Here is a 20,196-nt window from a genome sequence, read left to right as displayed (position 1 = left end):
AATTCTGGAGACCCAGACCTGAAGAGCTCTGTGCAAGCTGAAAAGCTTGTCTCTCTCACCAACAGAGGATGGTACAATAAGTGATATTATCTCATCCACTTTGTCTAACGCCCATTCCATGGCTTTTTAGGTAGTTTTATACAACTCAATGTAAATAACTAGGGCCCTACCAAATTCATGTTCCATTTTTGTCAATTTCACAGTCATAGGATTTTAAAAATCAGAAAGTTTGTGATTTCAGCTATTTAAATCTGAAATTTCAGTGTTGTAATTGTAGGGGTCCTGACCCAAAAGGGTGTGTGTGTGTGTGGTGGTGGTGGGGGGGGGGCAGGTTGCAGTACAGGGGTGCTGCGGTTGGAGCTGGGCAGCTGCAGAGTGGCAATTGCTGGCTGGGAGCCCAGCTCTGAAGGCAGAGCCACTGCCAGCAGCAGTGCAGAAGTAAGGATGGCCTGGTATGGTACTGCCACCCTTACTTCTGTGCTGCTGTCTGCAGAGCTGGGCCCTCAGTTAGCAGCTGCCACTCTCCAGCCACCCAGCTCTGAAGGAAGCACTGCCACCAGCAGCAGCGCAGAAGGGTAGCAGTACTGTAACCCCCCCTACAATAACCTTGTGACACCCCACGCAACTCCCTTTTGGGTCAGGACCCCCAATTTGAGAAACGCTGGTCTCCCCTGTGAAAGCTGTATGGTCCGGGGACAGAACAGATCAAAACCATGGGTCACAAATGAAATACTACAAATGTGTGACATCAGAAGAGAACATGAGAGAGACAAGAACAGCACTGAGGAAGCTGATAAATACAGAGCAATTGGCAGAAAGATCAAGAAAGGAATGAAGGTAGCCAAGGAGATATGGATGAAAAACAATGCTCTAAAATTGAAGAGTGTATCAATAATAATAATATAGCAAACGAGCCTTCCAGGTTGTAAAAGATCTGACGAAGGAAAGATGGACCAAAGCTAATGCAATTCAAGACAAAGAAGGGAACAGTCTTACAGAAGAAAGGGACATCATCAATAGGTGGACAAACTACTGCTCTGATCTATACAACCACCAGCCAAATGGAGATCCTAGTGTCTTAGACAGCCCAGATTCAACGATGACTTTCCAATATTATGTGAAGAAATGGATACAGCTGTGAAATCACTAAGAATGGAAAGGCTACAGGTATTGACAACATCCCAGCCAAACTGATGAAATTGGAGGAGAAATAGTAATAGGTGTAGTCACCAAGATCTGCAACAAGATCTGGCAGACCGGTGAGTGGCCCTCCATGTGGACACAGTCACTAATCATCACTCTGCCAAAGAAAGGCAACCTGCAATCGTGTCAAAATTACCGGACCATAAGCTTAATTAGCCATCCCAGCAAAGCGATGTTGAAAGTCATCTTGAACAGATTGAAGCCACAAGCAGAGAATATCATCGCTGAAGAATAGGCTGGCTTTCGTGCTGGAAGAAGTACCACAGAACAGATTTTCAACCTTCGTGTTCTATATGAGAAGTACAGTATATTACACCAGCAGGATATCTACATCTTTGTTGACTTCAAGAAGGCGTTTGATAGAGTATGGCACGAAGCTCTCTGGGCAACCATGAAGTAGTACAATGTTGGTCGTAAGCTTATTCTTACCATTAAACAACTGTATGCCAAGGCCAGCAGTGCAGTTCTCATCAATGGCACAACAGAAGAGCGGTTTCGCACCACTATTGGAGTCCGGCAAGGCTACGTTCTTTTGCCCACGCTGTTCAACATCTACTTGGAGCCCATAATGACTGATTCCCTAGAAGATCTCACTGCACAGTCAGCATTGGGGGAGCAAACAATCTCAAATCTTTGGTTCGCTGATGACATTGATGGCCTGGCAGGTAGCAAAGATGAACTTGCCAACCTTGTGAAATGATTGGATGAAATCTCTGCAAAATACGGCATGGAAATCAGTGCAGAAAAAAACAAGCTGATGACAAACAAACATGATGGTATCAGCTCACATATCCCTGTCAGTGGACAAGAGCTGGGGGGGAGGGATAGCTCAGTGGTTTGAGCATTGGCCTGCTAAACCCAGGGTTGTGAGTTCAATCCTTGAGGAGGCCACTTGGGGATCTGGGGCAAAATCAGTACTTGGTCCTGCTAGTGAAGGCAGGGGGCTGGACTCGATGACCTTTCAAGGTCCCTTCCAGTTCTAGGAGATGGGATATCTCCATTAATTTAATTTAATTTAATAGTGAAACAGTTCAAGTATCTGGGGACAATCATCACTGATGAAGGATCCAAGGCAGAAATTCAGGCAAGAACTGCGCGAACAGCAGCAGCAGTGGCAAAGCTAAAGCCATTTGGAGGAATAAGAACATCTCCCTGGAATCCAAACAAACTACTGCACACGTTGGTCATCTCCATTTTTCTGTATGCATCCGAGACATGGACCTTTACAGCAGAACTTGAACGGAAAATACAGGTAGTAGAGATGAGATACTTCTGTAAAATCCTGAGCATCTCCTACTTCAACCATGCCACTAATGAAGAGGTCTGCAACATCATCACCCAATGCGCTGGGTCATATGAAGACCTCCTGGTGACCGTGAAGAAGCGCAAGCTGAAGTGGTACAGCCATGTAACAAGATCTGGCCTATCCAAGATCATCCTCCAAGGGACAGTTCAGGGGAAGAGAAGAAGAGGTAGACAGAAGAGATGGATTGACAACATAAAAGAGTGGACAGGAATGGACTTCGCGGAGACTCAAGCACTGACAAACAATTATCGGGGGGTGGAGACAATGGGTTGATTGTTCATCAGTGATGGTGTCCCAACGACCAAAGCGGTTATGGGAGTGATGATTATCATAGGGTAAAAGCACACAAAAGACTAGATTTTGGGGGGGGGAGACCAGTTTTCACAGTCCATGACGTATTTTTCATGGCCATAAATTTGGTAGGGCCCTATAAATAATGTAGCACCCTCCAAATTCCACACGATTTTAAGGTGAGTCAAATTTAGACCATATAAACAAGCTGTCTTCCTTTTAAAAGGGAGTGGAGTCTAGTGTTCCTGCTTGCCCTCCCTCAATGAGCAGAGCTCCCACTACACGGGGGTTTTGCAGGTGCAAGCAGGAAGTCATTTCATCCATTCCACAGCAGTTATATGACTGGACCTGTCTGTTACACAACTGCAAACTGCCATTCGCCAGCACAGAAGGAGGACAAGTGGCTTCCTTCACAGGAGGCTTTTATTAAAATTGTGACACATCTACAAGGATACAGTACAAAAAAAATTTTGGTCCATGAAAAACCATAATCAGTTAATAAAAACAGTATTTCTGCAACAGCTACACTTGCCTAGGCAATATCCAAGCATCCTTCACTATTACTTGTCCCGAGGAGCCGGCAGTCTGCATTAGCCGGCACCGGGACTTCAGCCCCTGGTGCTATAAAGGGGCAATTCTTTAAGGGTCCAAAGACAGAAGGGAGGGAAGGTTGGAAAGTGTATTACTCGCAGACAAGCAGTCTCTCTCTCACACACACAGGCTTACAGGGGCTCCCAATTTCATAGCAGCCCCTCAACCACACTCCAGGGTAGTTGAGGCTGTTTGTCAGTAACATGATTTTACAGCTAACATGAGGAGAGCACAACCAACTGGGTTCTGAGTCTGCTCATTTTACAGTCCCAAAAAGGAATCTGAGCAGAAAATTTAGCCCCAGGTGAAGAGAGCCCCCACCTCCCAACACGACCTGCCGCACACACATGGTCCTGAGGGCAAAGAGCACAAGAGTGCCACTAAATTAATTCATTAGCAATTCATTCCATGTCTAGGCTGCTACTCTCCCAGCTGGAGAAAACCCATCTGCACATACTCGATCACCGGCCCTGTGACAGCCCCAGAGCCTACTCTATGCCCAAACATGGAAGACAACAAAGCAGAGGAGCCCTGACTTCTACTAATTTGCTTATTTGTTTGGGGCTGTTTGGTAGAGGCCCAGGCTGCCTCCTCACATCATACGCAAGGGAGCATTCAAGTCACCAAAGGCAGAGACGCAGGATCATCATCAGCCTGGTCCAAGAAATGACCCTAAGGCTTTATGCTCCGCATAATCCCATTGCAAGGAGGAGCAGCAGTTGGTGCGTTCCCCACTCCCTGCAGCAGGAAGAACAAGCAGCCTTTGGCAAGACTGCATTGCTGCTCAATCCTGCATGTTAGAGCTACACTTGCAGCTCCCTTGGCATGCAGTAGAGTTACCTCTTCATAGCTCCTTCATCTCTGTGCTGAACCAGTGTCTCCCTTGTGCTCCAGGGCTGGAACAGCCTCCTAGGGAACACGAAGGGAGCTTTAACTAAGGAGACAGAGACATGATGGGAAAAGCAATTCTCTACATAGCACAGAAACCCTCTCTTAGGAGAGGAGAGTCCTACAAGGAGGGATGATGCAAGAGCACCCCCATAGGGGGAGAGTGTGTGCCAACATGCAGGAGCTCTAGCCGCTGTCTCTCATGGGACCTTGGGAAGTGAATGGCCACAGGCCTCTGTCTGCATGGCAGATCCAGAAGGGCCCATGCTGAGAGGCTTTCCAGCCCCACATTCTCTGGGGTGCAAGAACTAGAGCCCAGTTTTGGAGAAGGGGCTGTGGTAAGTTTCTGAACTCAAGAGAAGTTCTGAACCTGCAGAAACACTGGATATTGGGGGCATTACAGGCAAAGCGGAGACAAGGTCAGCTCGCAGGAGCTCTGAGACTGACAGGGCCTCAGTGAGGGAGGAAACCAGGTAGAAGTGTGTGACCCTTTGAGCCTGTCTGCTTGCTACATCCCTAAAGCCCCGTGGGGCTCTGGAGTCACATTGATACAGACACTGCCAGAGGTGAGTAATGGCTGCAGGTCTCTACGCCGGAGTGGGGGTTGTGTGGGCCTAAACAGTGAACTCTGCAGCACTCAGTCTCCACAAGTAGCTGTGATGCCTTCTGATCAGGGAAGGAGTGGGGCAGCTTATGTGTTGCGGATTCCCAGTGCCTGCTCCAGCTCCTGCCGTCTCTGCTGCACCTGTGGGAGGAGAAGCTTTAATACACTTACAGTGAATGGTAAGTCAGAGTCCGAATAACAAATGCTCCAAGCTTGGAGGGAGTGAAGGAACGATGAGCCCAAACCCATTCACAGCCCCTAGGAAAGAAACAGGACTCCTTCCTCAGCCTGGCTATGTTTTTCCTGTTGGCTCCCTGTCCCCGCCTCCTAAATCCTGTCCGTAGTACAGCCCACAGGTTACAATGTGTTCCACAGGCTAGTGAAGGATGCACTGTCTAGTGGTTAGATGAAGGGAATGGAAGTCAGGACTCCAGGTTCTAATGCCAGCTCTACCAATCATTCATTGCATGTGCTGGGGCAAGTCTGTGCTCCGATGTCCCCATTTTGAAGTGCAGCCAATACAGGGCTATGAGGGAATTAGCGCATGTGCAAAGCACTTCAGCCTCTGACACAAAAGGCTAAGAAAAGGGCAAAGAATTTTTTTTTTTTTTTTTACAGTTTGCTTAACAAGAAGCCTGTGATGGGGCAGTTTCAATTTCATGCAGGGGATTTTGGGGCGTGGCTCCAGTTCTCTGCCAGGGTCCACTTCAGCTCTGCACTAGCCTGTGGGTTGCTCCCGTGCAGAGATCTGAAAGCAAAGACCAAGCCAGCATGCATCCCATGAGAGGGGGATGGCCTCTCCTCACAGCTACATTGCACAAGGAACTCCTAGGAAGCACCAAACTCAAGGACCATGGTTCTGGCTGCGATTTAAAAGGGATGTCTGTGTAACAACCATGGATTTAAACGGGAAGAGGCTGGCTACGTGGTGGTGAGGGCTAACACTAGTATCACCTCTGCATGACCTAGTTTCGATCATAACTGGACCTAAACCAGCAAATAGTGTGATGGGGTCTTTCCAGCCCTGATGAATGTTTACTGGCAGTTACTCCTGGGGGGGAATTCTGTGCCACTGTGCCTCTGCATTTATTTATCGACAAATAAAACTTGCAGAATTTTAAAGTATTGTGCTCAGAATTTTTAGGTGCAGAATGCCCTCAGGAGTAGGCAGTACAAGACCATGCCACAAAGTTGCAGCACTGTATCTGAAGCAATAGGACTTGGAACAGATGGGCTGTGGCAAATCCAGGTCCAAGGTGCACTGGTCAAGTTGTGTGTGGGTATCCAGGATTGGAACAGAAGGGTGCTGGAGATCGGGGGGGGGGGGGAATATATGGGGGAGGGATAACTCCCTGTGGTTTGAGCACTGGCCTGCTAAACCCAGGCTTGTGAGTTCAATCCTTGAGGGGGCCACTTAGGGATCTGGGGCAAAATCAGTACTTGGTCCTGCTAGTGAAGGCAGGGGGCTGGACTCAATGACCTTCAAGGTCCCTTCCAGTTCTAGGAGATAAATAAATTAATGGAGATATCCTATTTTATTTAAGGACTGAGATGCATCAGCAGAACTAGGTGGCTGAAACTCCGTATGCCTGGCTGCACTACGCCCAGCTTTAGCGAACAGCATCTCCCTACAAGCAGAATAGCAGCTGCTAGGTGTGGATGGATTCCCTCAAATGGGAACGCTCACCTTGGAGTAGAAGTATCTGCACACGGCTTCCTGAGCCCAGGGCTGGAAGTAGAATTCAGCTCTACGCTCCTCTTCTGGATTCCCAACAACATCAGTCATGGTCTGGAGGCACCAAAGAGAGCAGCTTACAACCCAGAGTCATGCAGCTGCCCAAATTACTCTCACAACCCTCCCCATGTCCTGGGTTACCCACAAGCACTGTCCCCAAGCAGACTCCAGCAAGACCTGGCCCAGCCAGCGCTGTCAGATTGAAATCCTGGCACTCAATTCCAATTTTCGGTGTGACTATAGTCCTGCAAATTGTGCCCCTGCATGTGTCTCAGCTGCTAACTGAACAAGAAGAGGCTGATTGGATGGACTGAGCCTCTGTTTGCCTTCCACACAAAAGGGAAAAGTCCTTTTACCTTTAGATCTCGGCATTGTGACTGGAGCCAGTCATTGATGAAGCCTTGGGGGTCACGGGCAAAACTCAGCATGAACTCGCGTTGTGTCTTCAGCTGATTAATGGTTTCTATTGTCTCATGGATCTGAGAGAGAAAAATGTAGTAATGGCGTATTGCTGAACCAGGTTATGAGGCCAACCCGACAGAGGGGCAAGACAAACCAAAGGGTCCAGCATGTTAAGATGAAAACTCTCATATTTCCTGGTTGACCCAGATGTGTAACATACACCCCACCCTACATCCCTCTTCCTATAGGGACAGGGTGGTAGGTTCAGACAATGCACTGACATGCAGACTCAGGACATTCAGCACCTTTCATCCAAAGACCTCACTGGGCTTTAACTACCAGGAACTACTGGCAACCCCCCCAAGATGTAGCTTCACGTTACTGCATTGTAACGAGATAGGCAAGTCACTTCATCTGTGCCTCTAAGGTCTCAGGTAGACGAGCTGGGAAGAGGATCCAGCAGCCCTGACTCCCAGTCCCCAGATCTAACCACTAAGCCAGTTTCTCTTTAATCACTCACTTTCAAATCTATTTTCTTGGTAAGTAAAAAGATTGTCACTATCTGATTTGGTTTCATAGAAATGGTGCCACCCTGGCAGAAATTTTGCCCTCACTGTTCTAGATCCCAAATATAAAGCCACTAGATGAATCCATATTGAAAGCTGCAAAAAAGCTCTCTCCTGCAACACTGTGCCAATCAACCTCATCCCAGCACACAAACTCTAGCTGGAAGGGCAGGATCCAGCTCCTACCTTGTTATCCAGGGCAGCGATTTCCTGCTGGCTGGCTGTGGACAGCAAGAAAGAATTCATCTGAGTTTTAAGAGTATCATCCACTTCCACATCGATGTCATAGCAGGCGGTTTTTTTCTGGTCGTTTGGGTCAACACTGTGGACATCAGCAAGAGAACACCCAGAAAAAGCGAGAAGCCTGAGTCAGTGTATGAGTGCATCCTTACTAGCACCTCTAAGCTCCATAGGTTGAGGGGTGGGGGTAGGGAAGACAGGATTAACGTATGCATTACATTTGGTTTTCTGTAACAGAAGAAAGGGGTCAGTAAAACTGAGGAGCAGGAAAACACTTTACTTCCCTAGTCACACATCATACATGCAGCACAGGGGACCAGGAGCTTACAGTCTAGACAAGCGCAGTGCAAAGGGTCAGAGTTCAAACATAAGCGTGTGGGTACACAGTGTGGAGGTCAGTGTTGGCAGGAGGAAAGAAAGCAGGGATTTACAGAAGGGGTGCTTGGTGAATGGGAAAAAGAGGCTGTTGAATCCACACAGGGCAGAGTGAATAAAGACATGGAAAGATGGAGAGGTGCAGAAAGGTCAGCAGCTACTGAAACGGACTGTAACAAGGAGCATCTCCCCATACAAGTCTCTCTAGCTCACTTATCCGCCCTTCCCAACAAACAGTGCCTCAGGGCCAGTCTCACCTGATCACATGGTTAATGATGATTGGTTCTGGGGGCATGAGCAAAGCATGCAGCCTTTGAGGAATCTCAGAGAACTTCATCCGCTGAGACTCAAATATCTGCAAGAGAAAGAGGGAATGGGGTGGAAAGCAGCACAGTGCTGGGAAAGGGGCAGCCTGGAGAATCTCTGGTTCCTGGCAACAGAAGCCAAAGCTGTCTCCTGCCCCAGACACACTGCCCCACCCTAAGTTGGAGACACTTTTACCTGCTGGAGATACTTGTCACAGATGACATACTCCCGCTCATGGGGATCCTGTAGCTTGTGGGTCTTGATGTACTGCCACAGTGCCTGGATGATCACTGGGCGGGTCTGGGTATGAATCCCCAAGAGACGAGCCAGGCGGGGGTCCAGTTTGAACTGTGGTGGCTGAGGAGACAAGAGCATGACAAAGGTGGGGGTAAAGATGATGCAGCAGCTACAGATAGGGTTCATCCAAGTCACAACTCAGATGCTAAGGCACTGCTCACTCCCCATCTGCATCGTACCAGCCTGCCTACCTGATAGTCCAGCATCAGGAGGACAGTACAGCGCACATTCACGTCCCCAGGCCTCTTCACCTGGAAGCCATCCGTCTCCTGGGTAGTAGCAGTTCTGTGCCACTGGGAAAAAAAAAAAAAAACAGCAGGGGAGGTGGTTTAGGGACACAGACTGCCAAGTCATTCCCTCTGCTCCTGCTGCTTGCCTGGCACAACATTTACCTGTAATTGCCCTTTACTGATGACACAAACTCCTCCCCAGAAAGATCCTGCCCATTTGACAGGATGTGATCTCTGCCATGTGCCCCTGGACTCTACAGACAGTTGTGGTGGCTCTGACAACACCTCTGAAAGGAGGCTGGAACTCCTGTGGTGAATAGTGTGAGGAGAGTTCATCAGAGGAGCGCAGCTCACCAGTTTTAAAATTCAAGATTACTATCATGGAGCATCCGGGGAGAATGACACAGATGAAATGTGAACTCAAGAGTCAAGTGGCTGCAAAGGAGCTTAATTTATTTGGCATGGATCACGTTGCTGTCCCTAACACAATGGGCTTGGATGCAACAATTGTTCAATACACCTAGAAACAGCTGATAGCTAATGCCTCTGCCTTACACCTGCCTTAACAGAGAGGCTGTCTTAGACTCTCCTTTCAAATAAGTGTGTAAGTGTATTCGCGTCCTCGAAATTCCAGCTGTGCTGCAAACAGGTAGAACATAGAATTGATGGGCTTTATCATGAATGATTCCCAACAGCATGGCCAGGTTATGCATCCACCTCTGCTACATTTCCAACGCTACCAGACTTGCTCCAAGTACGGGGAACAGAGGAGACAGGCATTTGTGGTCTGTGTCTTTGCACTTCACAGGAGCAACTTTTGCCTAGAGTTTCACATACACTAATTGTACAAAGCTAAGGGACTCTGATACTGTTCTTATTCATCAGAATGGAGCAGAAAGGGAACTTTTGTTTGTGATCTTCTTACCCAACAAGCTTCAACTCCTCTGAGGGAGGTTAGCATTATCCCCATTTCACAGACTGAGAGGTGAAGCTTTTTGCCCCATGGCTCCTAGCAAATCAGTAGCAGAGCTGGGCTCAGCACTCAAGAGTTCCTAGCTCCCAGAATGACATGGTTGCCAAGATTCTGAACTCCGTTTGGAGATGAAATAAAGTATAGCTCACCTCCACCAGGTGATTGTCTGGGCCATACAGGTCCTTGTCCAGCTCGATCACCAGAGACTTGAAGAAGGATGAGAATTTCCTTTTCTGTTTGGTGGCATCATATTTGGACAGAGCAGCCTGCAGCAGCAGACAGGAGAAGTGTTAGGGCAGTCAAGGCCAGCAGTGGAGCACACCCAGCACATACAAAAGCACTGATGGGAACTGAACCCTCCAACTCCCATTTACTTATACTAAACCCACCCCTCCTTCCAAAACCCCAACATGGAGACAATGGCATGTTTGCTGGTTGCCTTGGCTTCTTTGCTGTCTGTTCTATCCCTCCCCCCCCACATCCTCTGTCATTCATCCATTTGCCTTTCCACTAGGGCCAGGGACTGTGTCTTTCTAGGGAATCCAGGGTTATCAGAAGCTGTTCTCCTCAACACAGTATGCCTGCCAATGAGTCCGGCAGGCTATCCCCCACAGGCTAGAGTAAATAGGTCCCTCAAGGACACACACCAGATCAGCTGTCCAGCACAAAGGGGAAGAAGCCCAACAGCACAGGACAGTCCAGAGATGAAAAGTAAGGGGATTAAATTCTGAAGTGCTGGGACAGATTTTACATCCAATACGGATGTTCCATGGCAATCCCTTGCCAATAACCATAGCACAATACCATGTTTGACTAGCTTCCTGTGAGGCGGACTCAAGGCCTCCTCCAGGCCCAGGGCAGTCACATTAATGCAGGACAATTAAAGTCCAGGAAGCCCTATTCCAAAATTGCACTACAGTTACTGGCCCAAGAGCTAAGAAGGAACCAAACTACCCATAATAAACCCTGATCCTTCCCTTGTATTTGCAAATCCAGTCTCAAGGCCAATTCCTCACAGCAAACTAGAGACTTTTTTGGGAGGGGAACGAACTCACAAACTTGTTATGTGCAATCTTTGTGTCTGCTTTCAGAGGTAGGGAAGGCAAGTGCCACAAATCTTCTCCCACCATTGATCCTCTTAGCTATAAAGAGCTAAGTATTATTATTGTAGTGTCCTACCTCATGGAGTGGCCAACTGGTTTGGCCCTCTTACCCTCTCCCCCTTCTCATCAGACTCCTGGGCAGGTACGAGCGAGAGAGGATACATTCATAGAGTCCAAGGCCTGAAAGGACCATTGTGATCATCTAGGATAGAGGGCCCCTAGTTCCATTCTCAGACATTAAGCAGTTGGTCTTCACCTCCAACTCCAGACCTTTGAAAGCATCTTCTTTGGTCACAACCCAACAGGGTTTAGCTCCCACACCCATTCAGCTCATCTTATCTGGAGAATTAATGCTGCTCCCTCGCCCTTCCCAGAGGGGCTGGGTGCCTCACACTCACGTCCTCGAGCAGCCGCCCTTCCACCCGGAGCTCCCACGAGGCAACAGTCCCTTCGCCATCTTCCGCGTCCGACTTGGCTGGATTGAAGGTGTTGGAGATAAAAATGCGCAGCTTTCGCTTTTGCTAAGAGGAAAAGTATCAGCTAAACGTTAACAGCAAAATGCAGAAGCCAATAAACATGCTCAGGCCACAGCCACAATCAAAAAACCCCACAGGATCTGGACTCACTTTCACCTCCCGCAGCTGAGAAACAGAGTGCCAGACCAGAGAGCAAGCCAGGCAAAGAGAGGGTCAGCAAGCACCCCTGACTGCCCTCTGAGGCTAAAGTCCAGGATAGGACATTGACCCTCAATACATCACACTCTCAAGAGCCTTTACAGACCCACCCAAATGCCATAGAAGTCAGTCCTGTTTTCTCAGTTCAGTCACAGGTCTCTAGGCACCCCAGCAAGAAACCTGAGCACTATCCTCCCTTACCTTAATGGGTCGTTTCAAGGCCTCCTGGATATCCAGACGTTTCCTCATGATCGTCTGGTCCAGTTTCCTTTCAAATGCCAACAGATCCATGTAGGCCTGAGACTCTGGTACCAGTTCACGAATCTACAGCAAAGCACAAGCCAATCAAGAACGCTGCTTCTCTCCCCCTGAAACTGCTTAGAACTCAGAACTACAGCAGCGGAGGCAGGAAAAGTAAAAAACCTCACTCACCCTCTGAGGTAGAATTTTGTCAGCCATTTTCTTTTTCTTAGCACTGTTTAAAGAAGGATACACACATTAAGATGGCAACCATTTTTTCTCTCAACCAGTCAGAACACAAGAAAAAGGAGCAAGGATGTGGGGTTTATTCTCAGATTTGGGACTCTGCTATGAGGGGCACTTGCTCCTCAACATCTGTCTCAGTCCAGTCCTCCTCTCTTTCAAAGGCTGTTTATTGTGACTGTCAGTCTCTGTACAGAAACTTTCCTTACCCACCCTTCCTCCCCATGGCCACAGCAGGATTGAAACTCCAATACTGCAGAGCTCAAAAGCACCTGCAAGACCGAGACCACCTGATTATTTGAACATTTCAAGTCTCCCAAGAGATATGGATAGCTGGGGTTGCCCTGAGTTTGGAGAGGTGTTTGGTTAAATATTATTTTGATACAAAGTGACTCCCAGGCTTGATTGAATATTAAGTTGGATTTTCTAACAGATAAGTTTTTTTAAGCCAGGAGATACTGTTGAGTAGTATCAAGTGACAATGACATAGAGTTAAGAAATAAAAAAAAACTTGCTCTTGCATAGGAGCTGAGTATTATTATCTGAAGCTCCCATCACTCAGTGAAATAGGTGCACAAAAAGTTTAAGTCGGTTTGAGCCACCCACACAAAACAATTAAAGAAGAAAGTCCGAGAACGTGCTGGCAGCAAAAGAGAGACAGAAGTCCTAGATGTAGTGACCCAAACAACAAAGCATTGTGTTGATCTCTGACATCAGCAGCAAGTGTCCGAATTACTGAATATTGGCTAATCCATTTTTGCAACGTAGCCAACTAGCATCCAAAGGGGTTTATTTTGATACGATGGATAAGAATTTATGATATGATACCTATTTTCTGGAGGTCATAAATAGCCTATTTCAATTTAGATAGTGCTTTCTCTATGAGCATTTTTCTTCCTTAACCACCTCAGATCAGGTCTGCTTGATGTGAACATTAGAATCTCCCTGGCACTTTTGTAAGGGTGGGTGGGAGGATGTGCTGGTGTTTTGGACAAAAACTGCCTGACCCTGAATGTCTATTTAGCAATGTGCTGTGCACTGGTTCGCTCCAGCCTTCCACCTCAGAGGTGGCTGAATTTTGGTGGTATTATAGTTCTACAACTTGTGAAGGACTTTGGTGTCCTTCATGAAGAGGCACTAAGTGGTCATAGAAAAGATAATCAACCTCAGAATGAGGCAAGAAATCTGGCCTCTTACTTGTGATTACGATTCTGGACCGCTTGCTGCTGGACCTGCTGGATTTGCTGAGGAGCTGGCCTCTTGCGGGACTGATCCATACCAGACTGGGCCATTCCAGGCCGGACTGAGGGACTCCCACCATATCCTGGGGGACCCATGGAGGGTCCCTGAGGTGTCATGCGGCTGCCTGGCAACATACCAGGGCGCTGAGGAGAGAAACACAGGGATCTGGTCTCCATCCGAACCAAACTCTGAAAAGATGGAGACTCCCCAATAAAGGGCAGTTAAGTCCTAAGCACAAGTGGGCTACCAAGCCACATCTGCTAAGCTAAGTGTGACCCCTGCTAGCACAGGGCCACGTGACTCATGGGCTTCCTTGGGATGGACTCAGATGGATCACTACAGGGCTAACAGCTCCAGAAGCGGATGCTTCCAACCAAGAATGAATGGGACTGTAACACAGAAACCATAACCCGCAAAGCTGGCTATGGGAGAGAGTTCTTAATGTCACACACCTCTCCTCACTGCAGGCCTTGTGCCCTAACCGCTGCCTACAATTTTCTTCCATGCATTGAATCACCACTGCAACTGCCATCCCCACAAAATACTCCCACTCTCCCCTTTCCTGCCCCTAATCCCCACCTCACTCATTTCCTCTAGGCTGCCTCTCCTCTCCCTTTTCCATAGTTCAGATCCCAGCTTCTCCCTTCCCAATCAATAGTCTCTTTAGGGTCACTTTTTTAACTGAGAGTAACCCTTACTCAGGGCACCCCTGATTTCACTGCAGGGTGACCTCTTTCACTCCCACCCCGTGGAACCCCCAATTTCACCCAAACATTTCCTCCTCATCCTCAAATACACCCCCCCATAGTTTGCCAATTCCCCTCACCATGAACCTAGGCCCCATTTCCTGCCCACGTCTCCCTCACCCTGAGCCCCAGCTTGCTGTCATCCCACCCCCAGAGTATGAACCCTCCTTCACCCCAGAGCCACCGAGACAAGAGCGCGCTCAGATACATCCCACCCCAGGTACTGCCCCCGCCCCGGACAAAGGCAGATCCCGGCCCCCGCCCCCACCTGACTCCCACTATCAGAAACGCCTCCTCCCCTTGTATCGCTCCCAAGGGGGCGCCCGAGCACGGACCCCCCGCTCCTGCCTCCGAGCCCGCCCCGCCCCCCTCCCCGGCCTTACCGGGTAGGCGGCGCCCGGCAGGGGGGAGCGGTAGAGGCCTTGGCCGGGAGCCGGGCCCATGCGGACGGGGGGCCCCGGGGGGCCCGGCCCCAGCGCTCCGGCTCCCCCGCCGCCGCCGCTCGGAGTCACCGACTGGAAACCCGCCCGCGCCGCCATCTTCTCCCAGCACAAAGCGGGGGAGGGGGAGCGGGACCGGAACCGGACATCGATCATAGAGCGCGTGGGGCAGAGCGGCGCCAGAGGTACCATAGAGTGCTCGGGTAGGGCACAGAGAGATGCTGGGGACGCAGGTTGCCTCCCCCTGCCGCATGGAGGCCGGCACTGCAAGGCGCTGCAGGCAGCCTAGAGCCCCGGGGAGGGACTGGGGCAGTGTCAGGGGGAAGAGCACGGGTGTGGGGTGTGGGCAGTGCAGACGGGGAGTAATGTCCAGGGGTGAGGGGGGCTGTGACCATGAGGAAGGGGCAGGGACACACAAGCAGCCTTCAGGAGGCTGCCAAAAATTAGAGCACTGCCTGGCTTAAAGCATCTCCCTAGGATGCCCAGTTGTGCTGTGATGCCCAGAACCCCCTGGCTGCACCATAGGGAGCATCAACCGCTGCTTTTAAAAATACCCTAATAAATGTTGAATGAAAATAGAGTGATTCCATCAGAACCCAGCTCCGGTCCTGCTTCAGGCATTTCTGGCTAGGGTCGAATTTTGGTGAATGATTTAAAATACTTTTTGTCTCCAAATAGCTTTGATGCAAATACTTGCTCCAAAAGGTTTGGGTAACATGTCTGGCTATTGAACCAAACCTCCCAAGCAGCAAGGCTTAGCTCTGCTGGAAAGCACTGCTCTGCTGAAGCTTCAGGGGCTGTTTCCAAGCCAGTTAGTTAAACAGTCCACCTGCAGTGTCTGGCTGGATTGATCGTCTGAGGGTATCAATTTTCTGCTTGCTCAACAAGTGTAAATCAGGAGTATCCCCATTGAAATCTATGGCGCTAGACTTGTTAGGAGGATCAGCCCCTTGGTGTCTGGTGTATGAACACTGGGGTGTGACCACCCATAGGTAAAATTGATTTTTTTAAATATCTGGTCCTGCTTGCAAGGCTGCAGGGTAAATTCCTTGCCAGACAGAAGACACCTTCTAGCTGGCGACTAAGATTTAGCTGCATTTTCCTCTGACTGGCACAAGATTTACTACAAAATATTGTGGTTGGCTAATGTATTGTGCTTTGTTTAATGAGGTAGCTGCAGCACATGTCAGGTGAAACAGCACAGTGCACACTAGGGGGCTTTAGTAATGTCAGTGCAAAGTCACCTGTAAGATTCTCTTCAGTTTGGAACAAAACTCTCTCTTTCGCTGGTTTGTTATGATGTTGGCTGTTCAGTTCTTTCCAGGTGTGTGCAGGGTCTGAGTTAGAGCTGCTGGGCCTAAATCTGATCTCTTGTACAATGATCTAACTCCATTGACTGGATTTCAGACCAACCCCCGGTTGGAAGTGCAGTGTGGAGGTATACGAGCGAGGGCCAAGCTCAGACTTTGAGAGACAGAGATACAGTTACCAGAGAGACAGAAAACAGCAAAATTCAGAGAGCGAATGATAGCTGCAGAGCTCTCTGATGTTGAACATGGACAGGAAGGGTTGGGGGAGGGAGAAAGATCAGGTCACACAGGGGTGCTTTGTTGTCTCCATCCATCGTCTCTGTAGTCCCAAGTCACTGCAGCCCAGCTAGCACCAGGCCCACGTGTTTGTGGGCATCATGGCAGAAGCACATTAGTGGGAGGGCAGAGAACCAAAATCTGTGAGTTTTTAAACTATGAGGGGGGGTCACTGAACTAGCTGCTGAAGGGAACGGGGTGATGGAGGAGCTGTTTGGAGATGGGGCTTCTCTGCATGTGAGGAAAGAGATAGGCAGCAGCATCCTGCCCATGGCAGGGGCTGGAGAGCCAAGCGTGGAGGGTGCAGGCCCCACAGCTGCAGCAGCCGGCATGGGGGTGGGGGAATAGAGGCTGGATGAAGAGCTGAACATTGGTTGCCAGGAAATTCAGTAACCCATCCACCCCAAAACCTAGCCACTTGTTTTTGTAGGACCTGCACTATTTGGTGCTATGCTGGCAAGTTCCAGCCCTGCTCCTAGCACAGTGCTGATGTGATTGATAGGCCTGGCCCACAGAGCAGCACAGCACAGAAAGCAGCAACAATTCTCATGAGCCTTAAAACAAAGCAATGCTTGTCAAACCAGGAGAGACCAAACACTGCCAGGGATGAGGTTTCATTTCCAAGTGTCTGGTGGGATGGGGTGGTGGTGGGAGGGAGACCCACAAAGGAACACAGGCTACACCAAACACATGTGGCCACAAATACACAGCAGTGCATGGACCATACTGTCCTTCCTGACTGGCCCAGCCCCAGCCTGTAATTACACCAGAGAAATCCCACATGGGTCAGTCTGCCCGGCTCAGGTCCTGGCCCCTCAGTGTGGTTGGGATGTGCATCTCACAGAGGACAGGGTGATTAGCCCAAAGGACCGTCATTGCCACTTGGGCCCCAGCCCATGTCAGGGCACCTGGCTGCACAGCACAGCTCTCTCCTACCTGTATGGCGCTCACTTCAGGGCTGTCTCACAGCTCCTGTGTCTGCTGGCAGCACCAGCGGTGAGCGAATGGTAACCATGAATTACTGCGGGGGGTAGGGGGGGTGCAGAGGTGATGCTATCTCTGGCTGTGTTTATACACGCAGCATGATTAATCCTCACGCTGCAGGTTCACGGAGGCCACACAATCCCCAGGATGAAAGCGCCAGAGTGCTAGCAGGGGTGGCATGGCTTGTGCCCCCTGCGCTGCAGCCAAAGTTGGCTGCATGCAGGTCCCACAGTCCCTAACAGGGATAAATCAGCTCATGCCTTCTAATCCACTCTGCCTCTCTGGCTGCCGCAGTAATGGAGCTGTAGCCTGTTTCTCTCCTGAGATGAACAGCTGGACGTGTCCACAGCGGAGTCTTAACTGAATGAGATGGGCCCCAGGAAGCCAAACTCCATTAGTGCCAGAGAGCCTCTCGAAGGGACACTTGGGACTTTCTAATCTGATTGGCTCCAAGCCTGGAGTATCCGGTGGCAAGTTTGCCGAGTACTATTTAATTAGGTAGGAGGCTAATGCAATGCTGTTCTGTAGGGGCAGGAATTCCTCTGTGGATGAGGTGTCCTGGGCTTGGTGGGCCTGTTTCCATACTCAACTCAGTGCCTTGGTGTGGGACTGCAGAGCCACACCATGGGAGGTGCCATAAAACCGAGGTCCTAATCCTTGTGGTTGTGAAAGGCCCTATGATGCCATACATGAGAGACAAGGTATCAGCACCTGGCCAAATTCCCTGCTGTCTCCCTAACTGCCCATTGCAGTATCCACTGATCATTGACTTCCTCTTCACTTCCTGTGCTAAGCTGCTATGTGGCAGCTATGTTCTAACCCAGAGGAGGCCAGGTCTTAGCAGTGGGCAGCCCATCCCTGCATAGCGACTGAGTATCTGGGGCCTTGTGGTGAAGAGTGCCCTTTTATCAGGCCTGGAGCTTTTATGTCACCACATCAGAGCGGTGTTGGCCTCAAGCCCATTTCACAGCACCTCATGTCTGTCAGCAGCAACCTGAGCTTCCCACACACACCTGACCCCACCAACATGCCACAGCTCTACCCTGGAGGGACCGGCCTAGGAGTCAGAGGAGAGGGAAATTCCTCTGGCCCATTCACCCCTTGGCCTCTCATGGAGCTACCAACAAGAGGGCTAAGGAGGGCCCATCTTGGTGGTTTTTGTGATGTCAAAACTAGGCTGCAACCCAGTAAACTCATTCCACGGCATTGGGTAGCGCTAGGCAAGCAGGCTGAGACAGAGGGCTCACCAGCTGCCCAAGTCAGCCATTTGTGACCTGTGCACCATTACATGTCACAGACAGGCTGGGACCAAACCCCAGATCCCTTGAAGTCTGAGGATATTTAGCTCCAGAACTGGCCTTTGCAGCTGGCCAGACTCCCACGCCCAGCCCTCCTGAGCCCTGGCTATGTTGAGGCCTGAGAACAGGATGAGGTGCAAAGGGTGCATTCTCACTGCATCAGTACCCCACCACCACCCAGACGTGACCCTACCCCAGCCACGGCCCCATGGTGGTGGTTCAGCCATTGGGCACCAGGTGCTGGGGAAGCAGGCTGGCTTCAAACATCATGCAGAAGCCGTGAATGCCAGCAGCACATTGCTCAAGGCTGCAGCACTGGGAACATTTATTCCTTTGCTGCTAGCAAGGCCCTGTAACTGTAGAGGCCGTGTTTTCCAGCCATTTAGCTCTAGACAGTGACACTGGGTTTGTTTTGTCACCATCTGGCTGCTAGGAGGCAGCAGTGCCCACTCCGAGGGTGCACATCACCACAGCAAACCCAGGCTGGAGCCCTCCCTATGGTGCCCCGTGCTGGAAGGCAGGAGGCTCAACGCCTGACTAGTGTGGGAAGGGAGGAGCCTAGGATTTCACTGCACTGGGCTCTAACTCCTGCCCTAAACCTCAGTGTCCCAGCCCCATGCCTGCCCATTGCTGGAATGCAGGGCCCCTGCACTTACCCCCACTCAAAGTCAGGTCCCAGGATCCATCCTTGCCTGCTCCATGCTGAAATGCAGAAATGTGTCAGAGGCCTCGTAACAGGATTCCCACTCACCACTAGTGTGCCTGCTCATGGCTACATCTGGGAAAGTAGTTCTTGTGGCACTGGGTGCCCGCTTCTGCTTTCTGCTCACTCTGCAATAGCCTATCCTGGTCCCTCTGGCCAGGCCCCTCCCGGGGTTGCAAAGTCCACCAGGACTAGTGGCTAGCAGTGGAACCCGGGCCTGCCTGCTACACCGGATTGTAGCCTAGGGGCCCTATATCCAGCAATCCAGGACTGCTCAGTCCCTGTCCCTTGGCTCATTCCTACCCAGCCTCTCTCTCTCTTCCCTTGCCTGTTTGTGGGTTTACCACAGGAGCTATACTACTCCCTGGCTATTTCACCCCCTTCTAGCCTCTTGCTAGCTAGACTCTTACTCCAGGGCAGGATTTTAGGGCTTAATTGCTCCCTGGACTTCCTGCTTGTCCCTAACAAGCTCCCTCATCCCAGAGAGCGATGGCAGATTCCTTCCCCTGCCATCCCCTTCTGGCTTTATAGCACTGCCCTAGCCTTTCCACAGATGGGCTTCACTTGTAATTAACCCGGGTCCTTCTTCTCGCTGGTGACGCCAGGTAACCTGTCTGGCTTCTGGGGCCCTCGTTGGCCTATCTGGGCTGCAAATCCCTTTATAGGCCTGAAGCCACATTCAGTGCCAGTGAATGCTGTCACACAGTATGCACTATGGCCTTTAGTAAGTATGTACTTAAGTCATTCCAATTCAGGGCCAACACTTTGTTCTGCAGCAAGTCCCCTCTTTGGTCCTCAGTTTGAGATGCACAACGTGAGCCCTGTGGGGAGGGAGAAGCTGCCTGGGGTGCTTCTGATTTCCTACCCACAAGGATAGAGTCCTGCAGCCCAGCTGGGGAGAAAAAGGCTCAGTCTCTATCCTCTATCTCA

At 50.1% G+C, this 20,196-nt stretch overlaps 1 protein-coding gene across 1 annotated transcript; it reads right to left on the bottom strand.

The window, feature by feature from the left end:
• Positions 1-3,205: 3,205 nt before the first annotated feature.
• On the bottom strand, positions 3,206-14,822 carry SMARCD1 (SWI/SNF related, matrix associated, actin dependent regulator of chromatin, subfamily d, member 1). Its single transcript, XM_054012894.1, has 13 exons — positions 14,639-14,822; positions 13,465-13,652; positions 12,217-12,259; positions 11,986-12,108; positions 11,509-11,631; positions 10,157-10,273; positions 8,996-9,097; positions 8,703-8,864; positions 8,459-8,556; positions 7,773-7,908; positions 6,975-7,097; positions 6,571-6,672; positions 3,206-5,024 (listed from the first exon to the last, which is right to left on the bottom strand). Exons 1-13 carry the CDS (start codon positions 14,792-14,794, stop codon positions 4,971-4,973), a joined length of 1,527 nt encoding a protein of 508 aa, XP_053868869.1. The 5' UTR covers positions 14,795-14,822; the 3' UTR covers positions 3,206-4,970.
• Between the last annotated feature and the right edge of the window lie 5,374 nt (positions 14,823-20,196).

The sequence above is a fragment of the Malaclemys terrapin genome, chromosome 23 (assembly GCF_027887155.1).
Source record: "Malaclemys terrapin pileata isolate rMalTer1 chromosome 23, rMalTer1.hap1, whole genome shotgun sequence".
In the NCBI taxonomy this organism is placed as follows: Eukaryota; Metazoa; Chordata; order Testudines; family Emydidae; genus Malaclemys; species Malaclemys terrapin.
The sequence above is the reverse complement of the archived record's forward strand: the minus strand, read 5'-3'. Positions and strand labels throughout refer to the sequence as shown.